At 46.7% G+C, this 22,839-nt stretch overlaps 1 protein-coding gene across 1 annotated transcript in view; it reads left to right on the top strand.

Moving 5' to 3' along the window:
* The window catches only part of HMGN2 (high mobility group nucleosomal binding domain 2), a 37,045-nt gene extending 15,070 nt beyond the window's left edge, over positions 1 to 21,975 (top strand). Inside the window, exons 5-6 of the mRNA XM_075333888.1 lie at positions 21,323 to 21,418; positions 21,508 to 21,975. Of these exons, the coding sequence (XP_075190003.1) occupies positions 21,323 to 21,418; positions 21,508 to 21,543 (132 nt within the window). The 3' untranslated portion in view covers positions 21,544 to 21,975. The remainder of the gene's footprint in view (positions 1 to 21,322; positions 21,419 to 21,507) is intronic.
* The last annotated feature ends 864 nt before the right edge of the window (positions 21,976 to 22,839 follow it).

Below are 22,839 nucleotides of genomic sequence, written 5' to 3'. Positions count from 1 at the left end.
CACCGGGATTTCAGAGCAGTCGGTGTCCTCATCAAGGCAGCGATCGAGGAACTTTAGGGGGGTTACCACCAACCCGGCACTAGCTCATCACCTGGCAAACGGAAGGCTAAAGAGTCCAGTTGCGCATCTGGTTTTTCTGACATGTCCTCCTCAGAGGAGGATCTGGAAGGCAGGCCCTGTTTCCTAACCTCTGATGTTCCTTGTCTAATAAAGGCATTCCGTGCTATAATGGGGTTGGTGGACACCAAAGGCCCGGAATCTTTGGAGGACCTTTATATTTAGTGGCCTAGAGCATAAACAAAAGCGCTCTTTCCGGCTCCATTGCAAAATTAAACTTTTGGTATTTGATCAATGGGAGAAGCAGGATAAGAAACCCTTCATGTCCTCTGCATTTTGGGCACAGTATCCATTTCAAGACTAGGATTCTACTTTGGGACCATTGTCCAAAAATCGATGTGGCTGTCTCAGGCTGTGCCCACGTGAGATTAAACCTGCGGATTTATCTGTGGAAAATCCGCAGATTTTCTGGAGTTTCCAGATAAATTTTCAGGATTCAGAATGGACACTCACTCCCCATGTTATCCTATGGGACATGGGGAGTGCTGTCAATGATACGGAACATGCTGCGGATACAGAACATGCTGCAGATGTCCCGCAGCCACACGTAATTGCATGTCAATTCTTTCTGCGGAATTGCCTGCAGAAATCCCAGCCCTCCACGATGGAGATGGGGCCGGGACTTCCACAGGTAATCCGCATGAATGTCTGCAGGTTTTCCTCAGCTATTTCGCTGTACTACCGCAGCTAAAAATGGCTGCGGATTTCAGCGGGCAGCTGCGGGAGACCTGCGTCCGTACTTGCGAATATATCCGCAAGTACGAAGTCCCGTGGGCACATAGCCTTAGTCAGCCAGAAAATCTGCCTTGACATTTGAGGATGTGGGCATTGAGGTACCCACTGGATAGGAGGGCAGGTGCCTACTTAATGACAGTATGGGAAAACCTCAGCAGGTGCATCTAGGCCATCGGTGGCAGTAACCTGTGTGGCTCGCTCACGGTCTGGATGCAGAAATTAGACCATTTGAAGACTGACATTTCCCAAGAGCAATTATTACATAACTTTTTCCAGCACCCATGACTGCACCACGAGAGAGGGGATCTGCCCTTTAAGGACAGGAAACCTCCAGAATAAAAAGGGGCGGCACCTCTCCCCGGATCTGTTGGTCTCCTGTCCTTGAACAGGGAGCCTCCAGGAATCTACTAGGATTCAGGATGATCCTGACTGTTCTGATGGTCTGAAGACAAAGATACCGACACCCGATCGGCCGACTCTGGCAGAGGCACAGGTCCAGCTGTGGTCGGCCGAGGTGCTGTGGAGCCGCCGCAGCAGACCCGTGGGGGTCAGGACTGCGAGCAGCACACCCTTCTCACCGCAGACATCGTAGTAACCCTGCATGGGGAAATGGTGTGCAGCCTGCGAGGACCAGGTAAGAGCCAGTCGGCCACAGCGCTATACCACCACAGCAAACCCACGGGGGTCCCGTCTGCGCGCGGATCATTCCCCCTCCCTCCCAAGTGCTGGGAGCGGGCGGTGAGGGACTGGATGGACAGGGCTGCTGCACTTAACTTGCAGTGGCGTTCTCGCGGCTGCAGATGCTGTGGCGCTTCCGGGTTGTGAGGGAGCGCCATGCTGTGGCATGCGAGGTGTCCGGGCAATGCGCAGGGCGTCCCTTCCTATTGGGCGCTCTGTTGGATAACATCTGGAAATCAATGGGAGGGGTTGCCAGCTCTCTTAAAAAAACAAAAAAAGGCCATCCTCCCAGTGGTGTCTGCAACCTGCCACACTTCAGAACATGGCTGACAAGTGGTCGGTTCTGTCTCCTTTGACCCCCTTCTTTCCCAAAACCACACTCTGATCAAGATGCTGCCTCCCAGAAGAGGCAGCAAAGAGGTAGCTGGGATAGCAGTACCACAGGCTCTGGAAACAAGCGGTCCGGGACGAGTGATGGCCGCTCCAGCCAGCGAAAGGCGGATTTTGGCACCCATGACGGGAAGACCCTCTAAGGGAGGGAAGTCAGATGACGTCCCTACTGACCTGATACCTCTTGCATCTGTGGGTGAGTGATGGCTAATAGTTCACCAATTTTTAAACCAGCAGTCTTGTCTGTTTTTTTTCTAGGATCGGAATAGGCCAAAAGTTTGTCAAAGTCCAGACATAAAGAATGTGCTTTGTGTAGTAAGGAACTATGTGCATGGACTGCATTCGGCAGACTGTCAGAGGAACAGCTGGGATTTGCCTCTAATCTGAGATCCATCATAACTGAAGAGGTCAGGGAATCCCTCCGATTCCTGTCCGGGGTTAAAAGCTCTGACAGCTAAGCCCCTCTCCTACTCACGAGGACTCTGATGGGGAATGTGATTCTTCCGGCTCTACTTCACGCTCCTTTTCAGATAGCGACTCCGGAGGTCGCCAGTGCTTCCCAACGAGATCGTGAGGAAGTTAAGGCAGTGCGGTCGACTATGGGCATCCCTGACGAAAAATCTATCCAGGATCAGATGTTTGGGGGCATGGAGCAGAAAAAAACAGCACTTCATCCCACTCGTAGATAAAGTGCAAGCTTTACTTGCCTGAGAATGGAAGACACCTGATAAGTGTTCCCTTCCTGGCGCCTTTAAGAGGAAATATCCATTTGAGGAGGTCTCCTGCCCCACCCGGGATAAGGTTGCAAAACTGTATGTTGCGGGCGCCAAGGCATCTAGAAAGTTTGCCTTGCCATTTGAAGACATGAGTTCATTGAAAGACCCATTAGATAAAAAAAAAAAAGCAGATCACTTCCTTAAAAATACCTGGGAGGCTTCTGCCGGAGGACTGAGACCTGCCATTGCTGCTACCTGTACGGCAATATCCCTGACAATATGGATTAACTGGAAGACCAGTTAGATCAAAGGCACTAAGGGAGGAAATTGCTTTGTTCCTTTCCAGGTTTCGGGGAGCAGCGGCCTTCCTTTCAGACGCCTCGGTGGACTCCACTAATTTGGCAGCAAAGTCGGCATCCTTCTCTAATGCTGCTAGAAGAGCACTTTGGTTAATGCTGGCCGGGGGATATGTAAACAAAATGTAAGCTTTGCAACATCCCTTATCAAGGAGTATCTATTTGGGCCAGTCCTGGATGACCTCCTTGAAAAGGCTAGTGATAAAAGTGGCTTTCCTTTTCCGTCCTTTCCATCTTCAAGGCGGTCCTTTCGAAAGAAGCAAGTTTGCCGGAACTCCCCACAAAGGGATCGGAATACCTGGTCTGATAGAAAGAAGCCGGGAAATGGTTTAATGTTCAAGGGACACTCTAAAGACCAAAAAAGTCATCCCAGTGACTTTCCCTGGCCGGAGGGAGGCTCTCGTTTCCTTCCAGCTTGGGAAAAGATATTGTAAAGTTCATGGATCCTGGGCCTAATTAGATAAGGCCTCCAGCTGTCCTTCCTTCACCCTCCTCCCCAACGGTTCATGATTACTCCTCTACGACTATCTCCTGCAGAACTGGCTTTGGAAACAGATCCAACAACTCTTCAAAGGGGTTCTGATGGAGGTTCCCAAACGAGAACAAGGGGAAGGATTCTACGCCACCCTTTCTGTTGAGGAAGCCTGATGGTTCATATCAAACCATAATAAACCTGAAAGCTCAAGTTCCTTCGGATAGACAGCTTCAAAATGGAGTCGGTGAGATCCATAGTGAAATATCTGTATCCCCAATGTCACATGGCAGTCAGACTTGCTTGATGCATACGATCATGTCCTGATCCACTCTATTCCAAAGCTTCCTCAGAGTAGCCCTGCACATGGGCAGTTGGGTCTGCCATTTTCAATACAAAGCCCTCCCCTTTGGTCTAGCAATAGCCCCAAGGATTTTCACTACGCTAATAGCAGAAGTGACTGCTTATCTGCAGCAGAGTGAAGTCCTTATTCCTTATGTGGACGACTTCTTGATCGTAGGCACCTCAGCTCAACATTGCGCAGCCTTTCAACAGCAGGTGCAGGCTTCCCTGCTGGAATTGGGCTGGTTGATCAACCAAGGGAAGTCCAGATTAATCCCATCCAAGGTTCAGCTGTTTCTGGGACTCAAATACTTAAATGTCACCTACCAAATTCCAAAGTGGAAGCTCTTCAGAACTGAATAGAACAGATTCTGAGGACAGATCGCATATCTCTCAGGGGTGCAATGTCCCTTCTGGGCTCCCTGACTTCGGCCATCCCAGCAGTCCGATGGGCTCAATCGGACGCCAGGGTCCTACAGTGGGATGTCTTGCAACATCAGGACGCTCGGAGATCACCTAAACAGTCTCATTGTTCTCAGCCCTCGCATGCTGCAGTCCCTCAATTGGTGGTTAAATCCAGTCAATTTAAAAGGGGTGGGGGGGGGGGGGTGCCTTGGACAGTACCAGAGCCAGTGGTGGTGACAACTGACGCAAGATTGTATGGTTGGGGAGCACATTTGCGCAGGGGAGCATATTTGCGCAGTCATTTCATTCAGGGAATATGGTTTTGAGGAGGAGCTCAAAGTTCCTTGAGTACAAAGGGAATTGCTGGCGGTATGAAGAGCGTTCGGTCACTTCCTTCCATCCCTGATGGGTTGCCATGTCAAAGTTATGTCAGACAACGGTAGCATATCTCAACCACCAGGGAGTTGCTTGCTCCAGGCATCTTATTACCATTGCAAGCAGAATCATGGCTCTGGCAGAGGCTCACCTAGAATCCCTATCGGCCATACACATCAGAGGGAAGGAAAACACTATGGCAGACTTTCTCAGCAGCAACCACTTTCACCAAGGAGAATGGACTTTAAAACCGTTTTCAACAGGATTACAAAGGTGGGGGAACCAGAGACCTCTCTGCAACCAGACACAATAGGAAGTTTCAGAAATTCTGTTCCCTGGATATGTCCCTCAAAACAATTCTCCTGGTTGCCCCTCAGCTCGCAGGGTTAGTGACCTACAGGCCTTGTCCATAACTCCTCCATACTTTGTTTTTTCTTCCATAAAAAAATCGCCTTGATTTGTCATTTACCAACATCACCTTTTGGGAGAAGGGTTCTGCAGACTGTCCCTCCCTAGGTTTTCTATGTAATTCTCTCTCTCTCATGATGCAGTCATGGGTGCCAGAAAAATACATAATGTTACCAGTAATGTTTTTTCCTGAACCCATGACAGTACCCTTACATTCCCTCCCTGCACTCAGGTGGTGTTAGTTTAATTTTTCGCTCCTCTTCACTGGGAAGTTACGGTTGCGGGGTATGTCTTAATGATGCCTTTTTCGGAGGTCCTGTCATGCTCTGTAATCCAACTGATGCGGGGAGAGGTCCAGCCCCTTCTTATTCTGGAGGTTTCCTGTCCTTGAAGGGTGGATTCCCTCTCGTGTGGTGCAGTCATGGGTTCAGAAACAATTACCAGTAAGTAATTGCGTATTTTCCCAAGTTAAGGGTGCCGCAGCTTTTCTTGCCAATGCATCGGCTGACACACTTCGTCTTACGGCAAAGGCAGTGGCTTTGTCTAACTAAGCTAGAAGGGCACTTTGGCTGAAGTGCTGGCCCGGGGACTCAGTCGCAGGCCAGGTTGTGTGCAGTACCAGGCGGTGGTGACTTCCTATTCGGTAAGCAACTTAATATCCTTGAAGGCTGGAGACAGGAATGGTTTTCCTACTTTTCCTTCTGTTTCCTTTTAGAACTAACTCCTTTAGGAGAAGGTACCCAAAGAGGAAGACTGCGCCACAGAAAAAGTGGTCAAACTAAGAAAAGGCAGTTAGGTTTTCTGTTTGACCTTTTCCAGGGAGGTAAGAAGTCTGGCCGGTAATTCTCCTCCGGTGGGAGGTAGACCTTTCCCTTCCGCCCATGACAGCACCACTAGAGAGGTTCTGCCCAAATCAGGACAGGAAACCCACCACCCTGGTCTTAGGACTCTGCGGTGGTGAGGCGCGGAGCTGGAGCTCAGCCCAGTGTCGCTCCGGAGCTGTGCGCACTCACTGTGGCTGCTGGAAGGCTTGTCCCTGCTGTGCAGCACGCTGGAGTAAAGACCAGAAGTGATGCAGGGACCCTGGTGACATGCACAGAGCGACCAGGAAGTAACTGGGGGATGCATCCGCACACGGATCCAGGATGGCAGCGCCCATGGACCGGACCTTATTCTTTAAAAACCATGGCCGACGAGCAGAACGTGAGTATTCCTTCTACCATTTTCAGTATGGCAGGATATTCACCCCGCAGCAAGGAGTCGCAGCAATGGGTCTTATAACGGGGCTTGGCTGAGCACTCCAAGACCACCGGTTCCAGTCCAGGGAGCGGGCGGTTGGTTCCAGGAGGAACAGGTCAGGGGAAAAAGCTCCGCCTCCACATCCGGTATTGAGCCAGAATTAAAGGGGGGGCGAAGGGGGTTGAGTGAGCCTTGTGGTCAGACACGATTACTAAGGGCCCATCTCAATGTTCCCCTTAGGTGCAGCCCAAGAAATGCACCTCAAAGCAGCATCATAAGGAATGTGCAATATGCCACTCCACTCTGTCACCTGACTACACCAAAGTACTGTTTGGACTGTATTCAGCAGACCCTGATGAAAGAAGGCCCAGGTATTTCCTCAACTACGGAACATTATCCGAGCAGAAGTGCAGGCCTCCTTGAAATCCCTCAAGGGGGACAAGAGACCGTCTCCTAACTTAAAACCATCCAGTCTTGATACCTCAGCGAGTTCTGCACACAACTCTGGGTCGTTAGCCTAATCGGGCTCCTCCTCGTTCGACTCTTAACTCTTCTACGGACAAGGGAGGTAGACCCGGTTTCCCTACGGCTGATGTGGGCCCCCTTAATAAAGGCGGTGAGATCAACTATGGGAATGGTGGACCCCAAGGTACCTGAATCGACACAGGATGTCATGTTTGGGGGATTGGATTCTAAAAATAACTTAAAGGTTTTCCAATTCCCCAGAAAGTACAAGGTCTAATTGATGGTCAGTGGGGAAAGGTGGATAGGAGGATGAATCTTTCCTCATCCCTTAAGAGGAAATACCCAGTGGACTGAGAAGCATTAACGTCTTGGGATAGAACCCCAAAGATTAATGTCGCCATTGCCAAGGCCTCACTCCACTACGTTGCTATTTGAAGACATGGGGTTCCTTAAGGACTAGCTGGACAGAAAAGCAGATGGTTTTCTGAGAGGCACTTGGGAGTCGGCAGCGGGAGGATTACGCCCTGCAGTGACAAGCGCCTGCCTCCTAAGGACAGCTGTGTAGTATGCCATGTGAGGGTACATGCCTCTTTGGATCCAGCCTAGATGACATCCTTACTAAGGTGTCTGACAAGAAGGGTTTCCAGTCTTCCCTGTGGCATCCTCTCGAAGCCAGCCCTTTCGGAGAAGTGTGTGGTTTTTTTTTGTTTTTTTTTTTTATATTTTTTTTTTTTCCCCTCAGTAGAAAAAGCCCCATAAAACACAGGACCATTCTAGGCTGTAGAAAGGGTACCTCAGGGTTCTCTTTGGCAAACACTCTGAGAGCAAACCAGCACAATGATGCCAGGCATCAGGTGGGGGGCAGGCAGTCACACTTCTAAAGGCCTGGAAAACCATTTCAACTAACAAATGGCTCCTTCAGATAATGGCGGAAGGTTTAAAGTTGGAGTTCACTTCGCCCTTTAGGGGTCTCTAATTAGAACATCTTTACGGTCAACTGTGAGGAAGCAAGCCTTGGAATCAGAAGTGTGGTGACTAGAGATGAGCGAACCGGTCGTGGTTCAGCTCTAGTTCAGTTAGCCGAACAGACGTCTCGTTCGAGTTCGGCGAATGTTCGAACTCGAACAGCATAGGAAACAATGGCAGGCAATCACAAACACACCACCTAGAAAACAGCCTCAAAGGTGTCCAAAAGGTGACAAACAACTCACACAACACAAACACATGGGAAAGTGACAAGGACATATACTCATGCGAAAACAAAAGAGCAGGACAAGGAAAAAGAGGAGACACAGATATAGGCATGGCACGCCCTTCTAAAATCATGTAAAACACCGCGGTGACTCCAAGCGGAGTCTCCCTTTTTTCCAAAAATTGGGCCACACACACACCCACCCCTTCAGTGGCAGCACTTGTGCCCCAGTTGTACACTTCACAGCTAGATTTGCATCAAGCACATTCAAAAATACGCCATACTTAACCGTCCCCAGGATGACACCGGGGTAGGTAGCAGTCTTTCCTGATCCCAGCTCTGTGCATCTTGGATCATTTTTAAAAACACAGCAAGTGTTACTCAAAGCGGAGTCTCCCATTTTTCCAAAAATTGGGCAACACAGACATCCCATCAGTGGCAGCACTTGTGCCCTAGTTGTACACTTCACAGCTAGATTTGCATCAAGCACATTCCAAATCCACAAGCATTTACTCTCCCCAGGATTACACAGGGGTAGTAAATTCCTTGTGGATCCATGACTTGTTCATTTTGATGAACGTTAGTCTGTTCACATTGTCACTGGACAGACGCGTGCGCTTATCTGTCAGCACACACCCAGCAGCACTGAAGACACGTTCAGAGACAACGCTGGCAGCTGGACACGACAAAATCTCCAAGGCGTAAGTGGAGAGCTCTGGCCATTTTTCAAGATTTGAAGCCCAAAATGAGCAAGGCTCCATTTGCAAAGTAATGGCATCGATGTTCATTTGGAGATACTCCTGTATCATCCTCTCCAGTCGTTGACTGTGTCAGACTTGTTGTCTCTGGTGGCCTTGCAAAGGAGGGTCTAAAAAAATTATGAAAAGATTCAATAAAATTTGTTACCAGCACCAGATACGGTGCTACTGGTACGGGTAGACTGTTGAAGATGACGAGACCGTCCCATGTTTGTCAAGTTACAACTGGGAGATTCACTCCCTGCACCTGCACGGTGGTTTGGTGGAAAAGCCGAGCGAAGATCGAGTAACAGCTTCTGCTGATACTCCTGCATACGTGCGTCCCTTTCTATGGCTGGAATTGTCACAAAATTTGGACTTGTACCGGGGATCTAATAGTGTGGGAAGCCAGTAGTCCTCATCACTTCTAATTTTGACAATACGAGGGTCATGTTGGAGGTAGTGCAGCAAGAAGGCACTCATGTGTCTTGCGCAGCCATGCGGACCAAGTCCACGCTGTGTTTGTGGCATAGAGGTGCTAACCGTTCTTTCTTCCTCTGACATCTCCCCCCAACCTCTTTCAACTGAAATTTGACCAAGGTCTCCCTTATCCGCTGAGTCTTCCATGTCCATGGACAGTTCGTCCTCCATTTCTTCATGTTCTCCTGCACCTTCCTCAACATTTCGCCTGCTACCATGTGCCCTTGTTGATCCCTGTCCCCCATGGTCCCATGCCTGCCGCGTTGGTGATGATGAACGTCTGGACCTTGGTGATGTTGTTGTGTCTTGCGCATATGAATCCTCCTGTTGTCCCACCCCCTGAGTCCGAATAGTGTTTAGCGTGTGCTCCAGCATGTAAATGACTGGAATTGTCATGCTGATAATGGCATTGTCAGCGCTAAACATATTCGTCGCCATGTCGAAACTGTGCAGAAGGGTGCATAGGTCCTTGATCTGAGACCACTCCATCAGGGTGATCTGCCCCACCTCTGCATCTCGTTGGCCAAGGCTATACGTCATGACGTATTGCACCAGGGCTCGGCGGTGCTGCCAGTCGCTGTAACATGTGGAGTGTCGAATGCCAGCGTGTCGCCACATCGCATTTCAGGAGATGAACCGGCAGGCCAAAAGACGTCTGGAGTGATGCAAGTCGCTCAGCAGCGGTGGTTGAACGGCGGAAGTGAGCAGACAGGTTTTCGTGCCCTGTTCAGAAGGCCATCTAGGCCGGGATAGTGTGTTTAAAAATTGCTGCACGACAAGGTTCAACACGTGAGCCATACAAGGTACGTGTCACCTTGCCCAGGCGAAGGGCCGCACCCAGGTTTGCAGCATTGTCGCACACGGCCTTACCAGGCTGCAGGTTGAGTGGAGACAACCATTTATTAAACTCAGTCTCCAGAGCTGCCCACAACTCCTCAGCTGTGTGACTCCTATTCCCAAGACATGTCAAGCTAAAGACCGCCTGATGCCGTTGCGCTCTGCTGCAGCATAGTAATGAGGGGTGCGTGATTCCTTCTGCGCAGTGAGAACGCTGGTGGCCTGACCAGGCAGGCTTGGGGCGGAGGTGGAGGACCCAGATGAGGTGGAGGAGGCAGAAGCAGTGGCGGAACTTGGACAGACAGAGGGATGACACACAAGTCGTGGAGACGGCAAGACTTGTGCAGCAGACCCTTCACCATCTATCACCATAGTTGCCCAGTGCCCAGTCAGTGACATGTAATGTCCCTGTCCATGCTTACTGGTCCAAGTATCGGTGGTGAAATGCACCCGTTCACACAGTTTCTCAAGGAAGCGGTGATGTTGTGTGCGACATGGTGGTGTAGCGCAGGCACACCTTTCTTAGAGAAGTAGTGGCGACTGGGCATCTGGTACTGGGGCACAGCGACAGACATAAGGTCTCTAAAATCCTGTGTCCACCAGGCGGAAAGGCAGCATTTCGGTAGCCAAGAGCTTAGAGGGATAAAGTCAACCTCTTAGCTTTGTCATGGGTCGCAGGAAATGGCCTTTTATTTGCCCACATCTGAGGGACAGATCTGGCTGCTGTGTGTAGACGGTGTTGAGTAGGGTGTCCCTGGAAAAATGCAGGTTTGAGGAAAGTGCAGGCGTAGCCATGATGTTGCCTTCATCCAACGTTGGTGCTATCTATGTCTGAGAGCTTGTACACACGCACTTGTTTCCCCTTCCAAACCAACTGACGACCTACCAAGCAAACTGCCTGTTGCGGTTACAGTGGTCGAAGTTGTGTGTGGAAAACCAGGTGTGACAGCTGTCCCCACAGTCCTAGAAGATGAGCGCGCGGATGCACTGGAAGGGGCAGGCGGTGGATGGTTCGCTCCGCTAGGCCGCATTGCAGCACGGTGAGCTTCCCACTGGGACATATGAATAAAATATCATATGACGATTCATGGAAGTTGTCAAACTGCTGAGGTTTTGCCCTCTACTAACAGAATCATGACAAATTTTACAGATCACATAATTTGGGCGATCTTTTGCTATGTCAAAAAAGGACCAGGCAAGGCTTAGAGGGCATGCGACCTGCTGATCCACCCCGACTAGTGCTCAGAGGCAGAGTGGTGGCTGAGGATGCAGTTGTAGACGTGCTACCAGTGCTCCGACTCTGTCCAGGAAGGCGCAAGGTAACTTCGTCGTCGGTTGCATCCTCCTCCACCGCCTCTGTTGACCTCCTCGAGTGCCTGACTGTGGGTTGACAGTAGGTGGGATCTAGAACTTCCTCATCAATTGTTGTGTTTGCACTCCCCTCACCCTCAGACCGAGCCTCTTCTTGCCCTGACCGAATATTTAAGTTGTCATCCCAATCTGGTATCTGCGTCTCGTCATCAGTATGTTCCTCATTGTCTATAACAGGTGTTACAGTTTGTGAAAAAGGGTCAACATTATGCTCAAACTTGGTCCTCACGGCCTGAATCAGGGTCACAAAGGTTCTGGGCATCACTGCAGACCATTTCCTGGTCTGTACTCACTGTAGCTTGGGAGCAGACCTCTGATTCCCAGGCTATAGTGTGACTGAACAGCTCTGCAGACTCAGCCATCTCAGTTCCACCATACTGTGCAGGGCGGATGGAGACTTCAGAGCTGGGAGAAAGCAAGTGTGATTTGGATGACAACTCAGAGGACTGGTGTTTTTTGGATGCGGTAGTTGAGGTGGCGGAGAGGGCACTTGTTGGACCACTTGAGATCCATTCAAGCATTTTCCTTTTGGCCATCTACCTTTGTTCCAGTTCGTGTCCGTAAAAAAGGGAGCACATCGGATTGTCCACGGTAAGTAGTAGACATCTTACTTTTGCTGGAAGATGGTCTGTCTTCAGCAGATGTTAATGGAGCTTTGCCACCTTCCCCATGGACAAACCCTTTTTTTTTTTTTTTTTTTTTTTTTCCCTTTTCCAACACTCCTATTCCCCCTTTCCACCAGCATCTGTCATTTTGCCACTCATTTTGATTGCGACAAGATTGTACACTTAAAATGTGGTAGTAAAAATTGAGAGGTGGTGTAGATTTCAGCGGTTGTCTAGCTTTATTAACAGAATAAACAATAATTATCCCTGACAATGCAACTACGGCCCTTAAACTGGCAGCATAGTTTGCTAGTATAATGGCTTAGTAACAATGAGTTTGCGTGTGCAATGCAGTGGTGCTGCAAATAGCTTTGCACCAGTGGGACACTAATGGAAGTCCAACAGCCACTTTTAGGATGCCACTAAGTTTCCTCAGTGTTTGCTAGTATAATGGCTTAGTAACAATGAGCTTGAGTGTGCAAAGGGCAGGAGGGTACAGTGTCAGGGTTGTGGGTCTGGGTAGAGGAAAGGAAGCCTCCCTTTCTATCCCTCCTAATGGGGAAATGCAGCGAGGAAATCCCTGACTTTAGCTACGCAGACGCTGTCATCTTGTGTAGCTGTTAAAATCTGTTTTCACAGACCTGACTGTCACCTATGGCTCTGACCCTGCCGGTATTAGCCCTTACAAGGACTAATAGAAACTTCTATCCCTATTCTGTATAGCACTGTGTATAGAGCGTACACAGCAGTATCTGAGACAGGAGCTACGCCAGCGGTGACTGACACCCAGACGCAGAAGGCAGATAATGGCGTGCTGGAGGAAAATGTCCGTTCTTATAACGCATGGACATGTGACATGGACATCCTATCACACATGCCGTTGCTTCTCTGGCTAAAAGTCCACTTAGCTGTGTGTGTGTGTCTGGGATTGGCTAACATGTTGGCCCGCCCCACTACACACGCGCGCTTAGGGAAGGAAGACAAGGAAAAAAAAAATGGCGATCGCCATTATCCAAACAGCAGTGATCTGAATGTGCTGTTCCCACACACTAGACGGGACGCCATTATCCAGACGATCGCCATTATCCAAACAGCAGTGATCTGAATGTGCTGTTCCAGCACACTAGACGCTGAAATCTCATAGTAGTGAGTCACAGTGACTTACAGTATACAGCGGACAGCCAGCTAGTAATTAGCTTGTCTTTTTGCTGCTAGAACCGTTCTCGAACGTATCTAGAACTATCGAGCTTTAGCAAAAAGCTCGCGTTCTAGTTCGATCTAGAACAGCCCCCAAAATCACTCGAGCCGTGAACTGGAGAACCTCGAACCGCGCTCAACTCTAGTGGTGACTCTTCTCTCAAAGGTCATTCAAGAAGTCCCCAAGGGACAGAAGGGGGAAGGCTTTTACTCCCCTTTGTTCCTTTTCAGAAACCAGATTCCTCCTTCCATACAATCCTAAACTTAAAGAAGTTGAATTGCCATCTGGTTCAGCGAGCCTTCAAAATGGAGACCATGAAGTTGACTATCCGGCTCTTATATCCAGAGTGTTTTATGGTAGTTCTTGACCTAAAGGATGCCTACGAGCTCATCCCTATTTACCCGGCTCACCATCTGCTTTTAAGATTCGCACTGCCTATGTCAGGAAAGTTAAGACACTTCCAGTTCACAGCGCTGCAATTCGGGCTTTCTATGGCCCCGAGAATCTTCAAGGTGATCGCAGAGGTCTTGGCGCATGTCAGGGAACAGGACGTTTAAAAATCCTGAACTTCGACAACTTCCTTAGTGGGTCAGTCGGAGAAGAAATGTATAGATCAGGTGTCCAGGGTCACTTCAATCCTAGAGCCTGGGATGGATTGTGAATTGGTTGAAATCCGGACTTCAACCTCTCCAGTGTCAGGTCTTCCTAGGTCTGATCCTAGATTCAACCAGTCAGTTGTGCCACCTACCCAAAGAAAAAATCGCCAGGATACAGTCTTTAATGTCTTCAGTAAGGAGTCACCCATGCATGACCTTGCGACAAGTTATGTCTCTAGTCAGAACTCTAACCTTTTGCATTTCGGGGGTGTGGTGGGCTCAACTGCATTCGAGAGTCCTAAATATGGAAGTCCTGAGGTTTCAAAGACAGTCCGGAAGCTGTTTAGGACGGGAAATGTTTGTCAGAAGACACTTTGCACTCCCTCGGCTGGTGGCAGGACACTTCTCATCTGCAGACAGGGGTTCCTTGGCTCTCCCAAATCAGACAATAGTCAGTTCTTATCATCCTTATAGGGACGCCATGTACAGATATTTTCGGACAACAAGGTGAGTCATCAGAGAGGCTCCAGGTCCCAGACGCTTCTGACACTGGCCCTTCGGATTTTTCAGCTGGCCGAATAACATCTCCCTCCTTTACAGCTCTCAGGGCAGCAGACAATGAGTAAGCAGACAGTCTCAGCCAGGGGAATGGTCTCTGAACCCAGAAGTCTTTCACCAGATCACACTTCTGTGGGGTGTACCTGTGCTGGACCTGTTAACAACCAAAGCGAATCGGAAGGTGGACAAGTTCTGGTCACTCAACCCCAGAGACAGTCCGTTTGCGATGGATTCCTTCCAGATATCCTGGTCGACAGGTCTCCTTTATGCATTTCCGCCTTTGGTACTCCGGAAAATAAGGGAAGACTGAACCAATATCATTCTCATTGCCCCCTTCTGGCCGAAAAGAGCATGGGTTTTCCTGGCTTCGGAGGATGTCTCCCAGACTATCAACATTTCCTCACCCAGGAACCAGTTCATCACCCCCACGATCCAGCCCTCCATTTGACGGCATGGTGTTGAACGGAAACTATTAAACGGGGCTTTTCACTGGGGTTGGTAGATACCCTTCTTAGAAGTAGGAAGCCGGTCACCACAGCCATTTATGGGAGGGTCTGGAAGCGTTTTCTCCTTCATTCAGGGGCTCGGGCTGATAGCCCCCACCCATCTCGACCATATTGGCATTTCTCCTGAGGGGGTCTGAGTTGGGGCTCTCAAAATGCAGGTCTCAGCCTTGGGCACTATTTTTAATTGTGGTCTCGCACAGAATGGATGTGTTAGCCAGTTTATTAGATCAAAGTCTAGGTCCATGCCGGTTCATACTCCTAGGGTTCCCCCGTGGGACTTCAATCTAGTGTTGGATGCCCTTTTACACAGCTGCCACTTGAACCCTTGGGGGATGTTCCACTTAAATTATTGTCCCTTTAAGGTTTTACTTCGTCGCACTTGCCTCAGCCAGACTGGTGGGGGATTTTCAGGCATTGTCCATAGTACAGCCTTACACCCAAATCATGTAAGATGGAAGGGATCTGTCCTAAACACCACCCTTTTCATCGCTCACAAGCAATCATGCTTCCTTTTGCGATGCCCCATATAACGAGGAGTCTGTTACACTCGTTAATGTGAGGAGGGCCCTGCTCACATACCTAGATAGGACCTGAGATTTTCTCCATTCCTTTGTTCTATTTGTTGCGTTTCAGGGGAAATCTAAGGGTAGTGGGGCTACTAGAGCGACCTTGGCAAAGTGGATCAGGGACGCTATCAATCTGGCATACTTAACTAAGGGCGCCACAGCTCCTCAGGGCATTAAGGCACACTCCACTAGAGCAATATCTAAATCATGGGCAGAAAGCGCAGATGCCTCTCATCTGCTGGGCAGCTACTTGGTCATCCCCTTGTACCTTCTTTCGCCACTCTATTCTGGACGTATCCTCCACAACTGACCTGACCTATCCTTTGGGAGACTGTTACAAGTGGTGGTCCCTCCCTAAGATTAATCTCTATAAATCTCTCAGGTGGTGCTGTCATGGGCGGAAGGGAAAAATCTTAATTGCTTACCAGTAATGGGATTTTCAGACGCCCATGACAGCACTTAGTTCCCCCACTGTACACCGGTTGTGGGCACCCTTCGGGGAGTGTTTATAGTTAATGGTGTATTCCTTTTTTTTTTTTTTTTCTTTTGGTGGTGTGATTTACCAATTTTTAAAGAATAGATGGAGACCACTGCGCTACCCACATGTGCATATACTTGGAGAAACTTAAGTGAGTCAAGGGGCTCTTAGTGACTTTAACCAAAATACGATCTATATAATATAATATAATATATAAATATATTAAATATAATATTATATTCAGATTAGGTAAAAATGAGCCACAATATTCAAAATCAGCAAAATAATTAAATACCTGAAATGGTGACTCTGTAGATGCCTTGTGAACAGGTATGGTGGTTTAATCTGTATACCAGTAGGGCAGCTGATAGTTTTAAGAAATAAAGTTCAATAAATTGGAGAATAAATAATGAAAAATATATTTTCCAATTATAAAGGATACATCAATACAAATGTCCAATTCAGGACTTGATGGAGTTAAATGGTTGTGAACAGGATGTATACTACTAGTGATGACCAAGTCTGGAAAAAATAGGTTATACAACCAATTTGATCCCAATAGGGCTGCTGTGCATCTGAGAGATTAGAACAAACCCAAAAGGGTTAATGCATGAGCAGATGAACGCTGAGATGTGTATATAAGCAGGATGAGAATGAGAGTGATAGCAAAGTGTATTTCACATTATATTAGCCTTTTTTAATTGAAGCTGGAATGAATTCACAGTATTAGTATTAGAATTCAATATGCATCTTGTAAACCATGTCCAGGATGCACAAACAGATCATAACGTGGAATTCCCTGAGGAAGGAGGAAAGTTTCCCTCAAACGCATTGGAAAGCCTTTTGTCCCCAGTGAGCCTCTGTAGCTCATTGCTTTCAACGTGCGTGTGACGTCACTCGGTTAATTGATCGCGCACTAGGTGAGTGTCTGGGTTTACATCCGGCCGGTGTGCCCAGACACAGCCAGCGCACAGCCATCCCCAGCAGCCTAGCTCCTCAAACAGTGGGGGGTTTCCATTGCAACGGAGCGACCACCTGCCCCTCCACCACAGCAAATACAGACCCCCTGCTATTGCAGCCACAAGTAATGGTGAGTTTGCATTCATTTCCATCCATTCTCACCTGCACTAGGGTGCCTGCAGTAAAGCCACGTTATGATCTGTTTGTGCATCCTGGACGTTGTTTACAAGATGCATATTGAATTTGAATACTAATACTGAATTCATTCCAGCTTCAATTAAAAGAGGCTAATATAATATGAAATACACTTTGTGCTATCAAGATACACAACAAACGGTTTCACTTTCATTTTCATCCTGCTTATATACATCTCAGCGTTCATCTGCTTGTGCATTAACCCTTTTGGGTTTGTTCTAATCTCACGCTTTTTCTCAGATGCACAGCAGCCCTATTGGGATCAACCAAATTGGTTGTATAACCTATTTTTTTCAGACTAGGTAATCACTAGTAGTATACATCCTGTTCACAACAACCATTTAACTCAAAGTCCTGAATTGGACACTTGTATTGATGTATCATTTATAATTGGAAAACTATATTTTTTCATTATTTATTCAATTTATTGAACTTAGTTTTAAGAAATAATCAGCTGCCCTACTGGTATACTGATTAAACCACCATACCTGTTCACAAGGCATCTACAGAGTCACCATCTCAGGTATTTAATTGTTTTGCTGATTTTGAATATTGCTGCTCATATTTTTACCTTATCTGACTTTTTTTATTTATCTGCCCTTTTTGCTGTGTGTGTGTGTGTGTGTGTTAGTTACACATATACACACATTATATACAGATCATCGTTTTTTGGTTAGTCACTAGGAGCCCCTTGACTCAAGTTTCTCCCACTATATGCACATGTGGGTAGCGCCGTGGTCTCCATTATCTATTCTTTAATCTGCATCCAGAGGGTGTTTTGCACGCAACCCTCCCTTGACCTACTGCAGCGCCACACAGTTCCCTTAGTGCCTGAGCGCTGAAGTTTTTCACATACGATTACCATTTTTTGTTTTTGTTGGTCCTCTCTGTCCCTGTAAACCTACTGATGTGGAGGAGAGGTACCACCTTTTCTTTGGTGGGTTTCCTGTCCTGATGTGGCCAGAATCTATCGGGAGTACCAGTTAGTGTTACTGCAGGAAGTGCAAAAGCTTGTCCAAAAAGCAGTCCTGGTTGAAGTTCCCCAAGGGAGTATGTAGATATGTATCCAGATGGGACTTTCAGGAATATCAACTTGAGAAAATTAAATCATTCCCTGGCATCACTTCAAAATGGAATCAGTATGGTCGGCAGTAAAACTTTCATGGCAGTAATTGACCAAGGATGCTTACTATCATATCCCGATCCACCACTTCCACAGGCAAAAGTGCAAGCTGTCATCTTGGCTGCGGTCCAGACCCTCCGGGAGGCCATGTCTCTACTGGGGTCCCTGTTTTGTTTTTTTTTTTTTTTGTATTCCAGCTGTCCCCTCGGTTCAGTTACATTCCCGGGTGTTGCAGAGGGAGGTTTTGATTGCTCAGATACAATTGGGCGAGTGTTTAGACCATATAGTAACTCTTCTCCCTGGTCTGTCACTCCGGTGGTTACTACAGTCCCAGAACCTGCAGGGGGGGTTGTCACATGGGCAATAAGTCTCATACAGTGACCAGATGCCAGCGCACAGGGCTGGGGAGCGCACCAACGGGGTCACTTTGTTCAAGGGAGTTGGAGTCCTCTCGAGGACAGGGCATCTCCCAATTTCCGGGAACTTTGTGCCATAGAGAGCTCTTCAAGCCTTCCTCCCCTCCTGACAGGCCGTCATGTACATGTCCTGTTGGACAACAGAGTTAGCAGTGTCTTGCTATTCTTCTGTTTGTTCCTCAGTTACATAAACAGCACTGTGGCCTTCCATCTCACATACTGAATCCTAAATTTTGAGTTTGTAATCTTGCAGAACATTATCTTTGAGCTCAAAAACCTTTCAGGTGGTGCAGTTTATTAAAAAGCTGATCTGCTTTTGCAGCTGAAAACGTATCCTCAAATGCCGCAAAAATGCTGTGTAAATGTAGCCTTAGATCAGGAATAGAACAGCAATTTATGACATTTCATAACTTTCCCAAATTCCTATGAAAAAATATTCAGCACACTCTGCATTGAACTACTGTACCCAATTTATTACATATTTTAGGAGTCTGAGTCTGTCCATTTTATACAGACTCCACCAAAATGAACAGACTCAGACTCCATGACTCAGGCTCCACAGCCTTGGTGGTCGCCACAGATCAGTCCAATTTTGAGCCTTATCGCTGATCAAACTTTCTCATATATGTCTTTGGTCCATGAAAATATCAAACAAGGTGCCATGCATGTGATGCAGGTAAAATATATCTTTGTACAGTGTTAGCCAGTAGAGATGAAGGGGAAAAAAAAAATTGTTTAAAAGAACTGAGTCCTCAGTGGTTGATAAAATCTCTTCAGTTAGCCAGTAAAAGGTAATAAGCTTTTGAGACTACTCAAATCTCCATCAGGCTCAGTATAACACAATCTGAAGAGTCACACTTATATACAACAAGACATAGAATGGAGCAGTAAGGGTACTTTAACACTACCGTGTGGGGTTTGTTTTGCTTTTTTGTTTTTTTTTCTTATACATTCTTTTGACGGACATCAAAAAAACCCACAAACCGCATAGGACTGGATCCTGTTGAACTTGCATAAACTTGCAGTTTATGGGTGTGGAGAGCACCAGGCTGGTTTCTGGGCATGCTCAGTACAAGAAACAGGATCCTTTTGATCAGCATACCACCATTCACATGCGTTTGCGACAGTCAGGCTCCGGTGACATGCAGTATTTGGATGCAGGTCAAACGCTACAAGTAGCGTTATTAAAAAAAAAAAAAAAATACTGCAAGTCACAGGATCCTGACTGTACCGCACAAACTCATTTGTACTGGATCTGTTTTTGCAATAAAAGTTCAGGACACACATTAAAAAAAAAAAGTTGTGTCAAAGTACCCTTAAGACAGTTCTGCTTCACATAAGCATAGTGTCAGTGATAAGTTATCTATGAACTGCTGCAATATTTATGGCCACAGTTTTCCTCTTGCCATAGTGATAGTTTTACTTCACATAACTTGTCTTTGTTGCTCCATTTTATGTCCTGTTGTGTACAAATGTGACTTCAGGTTTTGTTCTGAACCTAAGGCCCTGTGCGCACTGGAAAATGGAATTTTCTCAAGAAAATTCCGCAGGTATTCAAAGATTACCGCACCCGCGGTAAAAAACCGCGGCAAACCGCATGCGGTTTGCTGCGGTTTTACCGCGGTATTGTTTGCAGTATTGCCGCGGTTTTGCCGCGTGCGGGTTGGTATGTGCTTATTGCATTCAATGCAATAAAGCACATTGGAAAAATTCATTTCATTCTGATATAGAGAAAGACAGAAGAATAGACAGACAGAGGGATAGTCCCTGTGAGCACACGCTGCATTTCTCACGGTCGGCAGTGAGGTCACATTACCGGCCGTGGGAAATGCCCTGGAGTTACCGCTTTGCTGTCTCGTTGCGAGGCTGCATTCAGCAGTGTCTGTCAGTTGCGGCTGGATGTAAGCATCGCAGGACGTCGGAGCTGTGGATTACGCCGGAGCTTTGTTTCGGGAGGGGTTAATAAAAGGGTGAACGAGGCTTGTTTGTGTTTTATTTAAAATAAAGGATTTTTCTGGGTTTTTTTTTTCACTTTACTTGCGGGTTGATCATGTCAGCTGTCACATAGACGCTGCCATGAACAAGCCTGGAGTTAATGGCATCACTTCCCTGCAAAACCGCAGGCAAGTGATGTACATTACCGGACGTAAACCACGAAATACCGCAGGGAATAACGCAGGAAAACGCAGTGAAGCGCACAGAATTTGCTGCCTGCGTTATTCCCTGCGGGATTTCACGATTACATTGGAGTCAATGGAGTGAAATCCTGCAGCGATGTGCGGAAAAGAATTGACATGCAATTGTTTTTGCTGTGGGAATCCTGCAGCAAAACATGCAGCTGTTAAAATCCACCTAGTGCGCACAGGATTTTTTTTTTCCCCATAGGTTTTGCTGGTGACTCACTGCAGAAATGTTATGAACATTTTCTGCAGCGAAACATGCAGAAAATCCACAGCAAAATCCGGTAAATGCGCACAGGGCCTAAGACCTTAGTAGTCTTGAAAGCTTGCTATTACTAGCTCAGTTAGCCATTAAAAGGAATCCACCACTGAGGACTTGGTTCTTTTAAAAATTTTTTTTTTTTTTTTAAAACCATGTAATGGCCACTTTTAATGGGCTTGTAATATAATGGTTTGGAATACCTTATAGTGACACCCCAACCAATGCTTTAACAGTGGAGGTTCTAGAACACTTAAATATACTTTAAGAGATTATATAGCTCTTACTAAATACTTATTGTTTCATGTGCAACTGCATTTAGAATGGGAGTGTAAAATACTCATTGACATATTCTTGCCATTTTTAGAAGGCTGACAAGGCTCCCAAAGGCAAAAAAGGAAAGACAGATTCTGGAAAAGATGCCAGCAATGCTTCAGAAAATGGAGAGGCAAAGTCGGATCAGGTTTGAACTGTCAACCTGTCTTAAACTACAGTAATCAGAAATTACAATTTTTATTTCTCTTTAGTTATATTTTTTTTTTTCCCTTCCAGGCACAGAAAACCGAAGCTTCTGGAGATGCAAAGTAAACTGTGAATTTTGATAACTGTGTACTTCTGGTGACTGTACAGTTTGAAATACTATTTTTTATCAATTTTTTTAACAATGCAGAACTTTGTTTTACTTTTATTTTATGCTATTTTGGCACATGATGCTTTTATGGGATTTGTTTTTATTTAATGAGTAGAGTGGCAGCTTTCTTTGCTTATTTTTAATAGTTAAAACCTCACTCTCTGCTCATATTCCCTCCATGAAATGTCAACTGTCCAATCTTAAGATAGGCAGCTAATGAATTGAAGTGTCCATCCTAATGTGATGCATCTACCAGGTTAATGTTAATGGTTTTTATGGTAAAATTTATTATGCGGTTTGGCAAAGTGGCCTTTTATCATGTTTCATCCTGCCTGATTTGCAGTGCCTGTTAACTAAAAATTAAAAATAAACTTCAGACTGTTTGCTGATTGGTTTGTATTCCTCCCCCCCTCTTTCCTTTTACCACTAGGTGTTTTCACCTCACCACCCTCAGAAGGTCATGGATAACTTTTGTATGTGTTGGGGATGTGAAGTATTTAATTTAAATTCCTCCCTGCCACCTCTGCTATAGGTTTGGTTTTGATATGCCGTTTACCACGACTTCGTGCTGAGACCCAGGGTGTCTTCACATTAGGTCAGGACTTAACAGCGACAACCAGGCCCTGGACATCTCTGCACATGCGCTTCTTCTTCTTTTTTTTTTTTTTTTTTTTTGTATTGTTGTGGTAACATCAAAGCATGTGCTGGAACATCTTTCAACTAGACTTGGGGCATAACCATGGCACAATGCCTGACCTAGTGTTGTGATGTACAGGGACAGTGAGCAGCTGTGGTATTAGGGGGCGGGGGTATGCAAACATTCTTTATACTCCAGCCTTCAAGGCATAAAAGACATTTGAAAAGTCAACTCAAAATTGATATTTTGAGATCAGGAATAATGTTGGATATGTGCAAGGTAGATATGGGTATAAGGTGTGGTTCCTCAGTATTGGTGAACAGGAAAAAGACTTCGGTTTAGCGCAAAGACCAGGAGTCAGATATTTCCAGAACTTATTTGATTAGCGAATTACTTGCGATACATGTAAGGTTCTGTGCGCACTCTAAAGGATTTTTCTTAAGAAATTTCTTGCGTGAAGGATTGGCGCACCTGCATTAAACGCACCAATAACGCACCGAAATAACGTGCGTTTTTTTGTTTTGTTTTTTTTGCAGGTCGGTCCCTGCGTTTTTAATGCTTTAACAGCAATAAATACGAGCTTTTTTTTTTTTTTTAAAAAAAATTAAAAAAAACT

The sequence above is a fragment of the Anomaloglossus baeobatrachus genome, chromosome 2 (genome assembly GCF_048569485.1).
Source record: "Anomaloglossus baeobatrachus isolate aAnoBae1 chromosome 2, aAnoBae1.hap1, whole genome shotgun sequence".
Taxonomy (NCBI): Eukaryota; Metazoa; Chordata; class Amphibia; order Anura; family Aromobatidae; genus Anomaloglossus; species Anomaloglossus baeobatrachus.
This window is presented reverse-complemented; position numbering and strand designations above follow the sequence as displayed.